This window comes from Stegostoma tigrinum, chromosome 21 (assembly GCF_030684315.1).
Source record: "Stegostoma tigrinum isolate sSteTig4 chromosome 21, sSteTig4.hap1, whole genome shotgun sequence".
In the NCBI taxonomy this organism is placed as follows: Eukaryota; Metazoa; Chordata; class Chondrichthyes; order Orectolobiformes; family Stegostomatidae; genus Stegostoma; species Stegostoma tigrinum.
Window position 1 is genome coordinate 44,218,251 of NC_081374.1, and position 6,000 is coordinate 44,224,250.

At 36.0% G+C, this 6,000-nt stretch overlaps 1 protein-coding gene across 2 annotated transcripts in view; it reads left to right on the forward strand.

Annotated features, from left to right (window-relative positions):
* LOC125462991 (bile acid receptor-like) overlaps positions 1–5,511 on the forward strand; it is a 302,499-nt gene extending 296,988 nt beyond the window's left edge. For both annotated transcript variants that reach the window (XM_048553571.2, XM_048553572.2), the window contains one exon: positions 2,629–5,511. In XM_048553571.2, coding sequence (XP_048409528.1) covers positions 2,629–2,867 — 239 coding nt within the window. In that variant the 3' untranslated portion in view covers positions 2,868–5,511. The remainder of the gene's footprint in view (positions 1–2,628) is intronic.
* Positions 5,512–6,000: the final 489 nt, after the last annotated feature.

Sequence of the window (6,000 nt, forward strand, 5' to 3'; positions counted from 1 at the left end):
AGGGATAAATAAAGGCATTTAACACAACTGACCAGATTACTTCAGTGACTTTCATGACTTGCTGTTTCACAGGCATAGTCAATAGTTTGTTTCTTGGCTGATTCTCTGAAAGTCTCAATTCAGTGCCCTTTTCAGTTCACTCAGATAAAGGCAGTAATACTTAAACTTATTTTTCTATTCTCTAAACTTCCAAAAGCTGCTTATGAGAGGTTAGGCAGGGACCTTTCAAATCTTCATGCTGTACCATCAACGATCAAGGCACTTTCTCAGTGAAACCACCATTCAAAAGCCAATTCTAACTCCAGACTAATCATGTACCCCATGGAATCCCAATTGAATTCAACATCTGCCATCTGTTTGAGTATACGTTCTCTCCCACACTTGCTAGAACCAAATCCCAGGCACTAACCTTGTTAATACCCAACTTCTGCTATCTGTTTAATGTAATATTCCTCCTTAGTGATGAAGCATCTGCAGAACATTTTAATCAGTAACCAACTTGCAATTAACATCCAAACCTATCCTCATGAATAAACAAAAGCTTGTTTGGTCTGTTTTCTTTTAACATAAACTGTCATCCACATTCCAAAAATCATCTTTAGCTCACAGTTCCCAATTCCAAGCCAAATTGCTAAAAAAGTAAAATAAAAATAATGAAAATTCAGTGATGTTTCTATCATTTACAACAATAACATATTTATATAGCACCTTTAATGGTGAAGTATCTTGCAACATACTCTTTGCTGTTTCTTGTGTGTATAGCCCCAGACCATTTGACAATTTGATAGCAATTGATAAATGTCCTCAAGAGTGAAAACATTTTGGAAATGCAAGAGTAAGGTATGGTGCAGATTCTGAAGCTAAGCTAAGTTATAATGTTATTGCTCTTCATGGAGAGTTTTGCTTTACATCACAGTGAGCTTGAGAGAAAAAGAAAACTGAAATTGCATGAAAAGCATCTTTTGAAAAAGGAACCTATGGTGAGATCTTACCTTATTCAAAATCAATCCACTTGCCCTGAGTTCAAATCAGAACCTATAGAGAGTTAGCATTTCAGGTTGATAATATTTCATCAGTTATGTAAAAGCTGGAGACCTAATAGTATTTAAACAAGTACAAAAGCAGGGACTGGCAACTGAAGGATGGAATGGGAGAAGGTGAGAATAGAACAAAAGAGTAGGTCTGTGTTATGATGGAAAGTAGGAGTAATTAAATAGTGAAAATGGTTTGTAACAAAAAGGATTATTAAAACATGTGTTTTAAAAGTGTAGAAGTAATCATAGGTCATTGAAATCAATGCTGGGCAGAATTTCAGGCAGGGTGTGGCTGTTGGGCCATTAGTTAGCTCACTATGGGCCTTCTGACCCTACAAGAGAAGGAATTCTGCTTCTAAGAGCAGGTGACTAATCAAATAGCTGGAAACTCTAGTCCCAGAAGTGGACTTATAGCAGTGGCCATTAATGGGATTGGAAGTAGCCCTTACACCGAGTAACCAGGATGGAGGTTGATACCATTGATAGGCTAGGTTGCAAAGGGGAAATATGAAGAGAAATAATTAACTTGGACAGGACCCCCTAGCTGTTGTAACTAGAGGGTTGTAAAGTGACTAATCAAGAAGACAATAAAGCTTAATTGTGGACATGAAAAGATTTCATTCCACCTTCCTTTACTTGAATGAATAAAATAACGCACGTGAACTAACGATTTCATATTTAATTTCTCTCATATCAAATTCAGTGTGTGGCTAAGACACAAGCCTTTAAAGTGCTATCTTACCTAAAATGTACCTTAGCTATGAAATGAACTTTAGTCAAAATAATCTGTGGGTATTTTAATAAAGGAAATTACCAAAATTTGCAACTGTAATTATTTTATCAAGTGATTAGAGTGTTGGCACATGCCATACTTTCTACAATCTAACAACATGTCAGTTATTGATTTCACTACAAATTATTCAATAATTTAAATTAAACAATTCAATTAATACAATTAAGTAGTTCTTAGTATTAAAAATCAAATTATTTATAGCTTGAATGAATAGAAGTAGACTTGTCTGGCTGTATAGTTTGCCAGCAGGAACCAGTAAGAATGAAACAGCCAAGAATCATGGTAAGCCAGTTGCATTTATATATGATTTAAAAGCGAAAAGCAAGACTGTTGGCACAGGTATGCATTCAATAACTGCTTCAGATGAAGCAGGAAGATATGGACAATCGGGTTAATAGCAGTTACAATTTTGAACGGCTTTGGTTTTACTAATGATAGGAAAGAGAGGGCACACATGACAATCCACTAAAAATTGGATTTTGCTTTATCTGCTCTTTGGAATTTTCAGCATTCATGGTTCTCTTAACTTGGAATAGTGTTACTACAAGGGTTAGATTTTTGTACTTACTGAATGGTTGGTCAGCATTACCTAGCTAAAATGTAGAGAGCAGGTTTACACACCACTAATCACTTCCACTTACTTAAATGCAAGAAAAATTTCCTACCTAATTTTCTTTTCTATGCTGTATACAGGCAAGACTTAACATTTTAACTGAAAGATGAAAATCAACTCCACATACTTTAGTATTTGTTATTCAATTATGCTATATTTCATTGTTCACATTTCTTTTTGTTCTGCAGATCGACCCTATATAAAGGATAAAATACATGTAGAAAAGTTGCAGGAGCCTCTTTTGGAGATTTTATACAAGTACTCCAAGATCCATCATCCAGAAAGTCCACAGCGCTTTGCTCGGTTGTTGGGTCGCCTTACTCAACTTAGAACCCTTAACCACAACCATTCAGAGGTACTGATGTCATGGAAAACCAAGGATCAGAAACTCACACCCTTGCTGTGTGAAATTTGGGATGTACAGTGACGATTATAATAGGATCTGATAGATATTTTTGGATTGGTCAGCTCGAGTGCAAGCCAGACCTTTTGTATAACATAGTACAAAAGCACAGAAGGTGATTTACATAAGATCGACTTTAATATTCGTCAGTCTGCAGCTACCAAGTGAGAATATGTCACAGGCAAATCAATTGTCATGGTAGTCATTACAGTGACTGAGTCTTTTGTTTTTATTATCTTTTGTTTATTATTTGATCAACAGCTCTCATTTAGTTTCTCACAGGCCACTTGGTCATTATATTTTTATTTTATAAAGTACTTGTTCTCAATCAATGTTAGACTGACCTGCCAGTAATTAAGTCATTTTATAATTCACATTCCTGAAACAAGACCAAGCTCATATTTTCATCCTGAGTTGGGTGCACTAAGTTCAGAATCTTCCTGACTTTGTGAATGTAACTTGGGAGAAATTACACTGCACTGCCAGAAGCTTGCTCAGGGAGGGAACTTGTGTACTGGAGTTGGGTCTTCCCACCCCTTCAAACAATGTGATGGAAGTCACAGGCCTGCTTAGCGCTGAAGCAGGTTCTTTAAATAATCTGACTTGTTGCTGCTCAAGATTTATTAAAATCAATAAGGCTCTCTATCTCTCATCAGTTACACACACCCTGTGCCCCATCAAACTAATTTATGCCACCTCAAGCACACCCCATGACCCTTACTCCCTCAAAGGCACCCAGTGCCTCTCTACAGAGCCGTAATATCCCTTATAATCCCTATGTTAATTGAGTGCCAACACATGTCTCCTCACCCACAACCTTTCATTGTTTATCCTTAGAATATCCATGTCAAGTCACTCATCCATCATTGGCAGAGCTCAGAAACTATGCTGAAATTAAATAAATAATGCATTAAGTATCTATAGAGACTTCACTGTATTAAAATTGTCAATAGTCATTGCTAAGACACCATCCAATACATTTAAATCTCTTCAAGTACTCAATCCCTTGTAGTAACATTTATAGTTATAGCCCCACATCAAAGGCAGTGAATGCCTGTACGACCACATAGAGCTGTCAGTCAAAATGTGAACCTTCATGCTCCATATTGTGATAACAACAGGTGATAGAGGTCATCAAGCTGTACTAATATTATAATGATAACCCACAGCCTTTTGTCAACAAATTGACATTGATATTGAAAGAGTCAATTTTTCTTAACTTAGAGTCACTGCAGGCTTTTTATCCCCCCAAGTTTTATGCGGCAGAGGATTTAAATAAATTGACAAATTATCAATTTCAAAGACCCTTTCCACTTTTTACACATATTCACATCTATTCTTAATAATCGTTAGTCACAGATTCTGTGCTATGAATTCCTCTACAGTGAAAATGGGGCTTCTTTGAACTCAGCACTGAATTGAAATAATAATGCTGGATTTGTGTTTCCCATATGTGTAAATCACATCCTGACCCTTTTGCTCTGGCAAAAATAACATCTGACAAATAGGGGTTTGACTTTGTTTTCCGCCAAGTGACGAATTTTCCATGAAAATTCAGGCCCAGGATTTTGCTGGGGAAATTTCAGCTGAAAACCAGCTGGAAAAGGAACTTTTTAAAATTTATTTTATTCAAATATACCAAATTCCCAAAATGTTTGTTTTTAATTTTGACATGAATTTACAGAAAATACAACAAAATGTACGAGTAAATATATGAGATTACAAAATCACCAAACTGCATTTCAAGTTGTTTCAATTATCTGTGAATGTTTGCAGAAGAGAAAGAAAAACATCTTGAAGTGTTAGAAATTAAGAACATTCAATAAAATGTCATATTACACAATACCTGTGAATTTTAATTTCAACCAATCGAACAGACAAGAGAATTTATTATGAGTGAGGACCTTTAATGGCTTGGGGATGTTTAAAAATATGGCATTTTCTTAAGACAAAGTTAAAATGACAACTACATGTTATAAGACAAACTGGATGAATAGCTAGACATGACACTACAACATGGGCTATTATTGTCACTAGACTCTAATGCTTTCTGCACATTTCAAATCTGCATTTAAGAATTGCATTATGATATCTTTAATGAGTAACCAAGTTTGATATATGAAGGAAGAATTCATTTTGTAAATATTAGTAAAATATACAACATGGTAAGTGCCTGATAGACAATGGTCCTACATAAATGTCTGTAACAGCCTGATTGCTTACATGTTTTCACATCACCAAGATACAGTAATACTTGGTGATGCTATGACTATACACTGAATAAAATCAGTCTTAACATAAATCAGGATATATCATTGGATATGAGATGACAAAGTGTGTAGCTGGATGAACACAGCAGGCCAAGCAGCATCTCAGGAGCACAAGAGCTGACGTTTCGGGCCTAGACCCTTCAGAGAGCCCCAGCCCCACACTTTGTCATCTTGGATTCTCCAGCATCTGCAGTTCCCATTATCTCTATATCATTGGATAGTCTGACCTCAAAGTTAACACCTCTGTTTGATAGTATGACTGACAATCAGAACTTCCTACACGAGGGATCAAAAGCACAAACTTATGTCTCATATCACTCCATGCTCAAGGTACTGGATTACATACATATTTGATTGTTGAATTATTGAAAATAAATGGCTGAAATCTTAAAATTCAATTACATGTTGCCTCATGTATTAGCTTACAGGTATAGCTTTGCTAAGTGGTAATGTGCAACTATATACCAATTATTTCCTATTAACCATTGTATGACACAAATACCAAGTGGAATAGATTCATTACAGATCGTTGTGAAGTTAGGCAAAGCTCTTCTTGTGTAATTTGTAGCAGATGACCAAACAGCAACACTGAGAAAGTACGGAGCAAATTCCTTTTCTAGATAACGGAGTATAATGCAGACAAATGTTGGCCTCAAACTTCCAGTCTCTGGATAGTTGGAGAATAGGCATGTGTATCCTGAAAGGTGCGTGTCAGGACCTCTCAGAAATTCTAACCCACTGATTATGAAGTTATCTCCTGGAAAGTCTAAACCTCTGATAATTAATTATCTGGTTAAAAAAAGAGCATAACACTGGGTTAGGGTTGGAGGTTTTACAGTGTTCTGATTTACATGTCCCTGTAGGTCACCAAAAATGGTTAAAGGAAT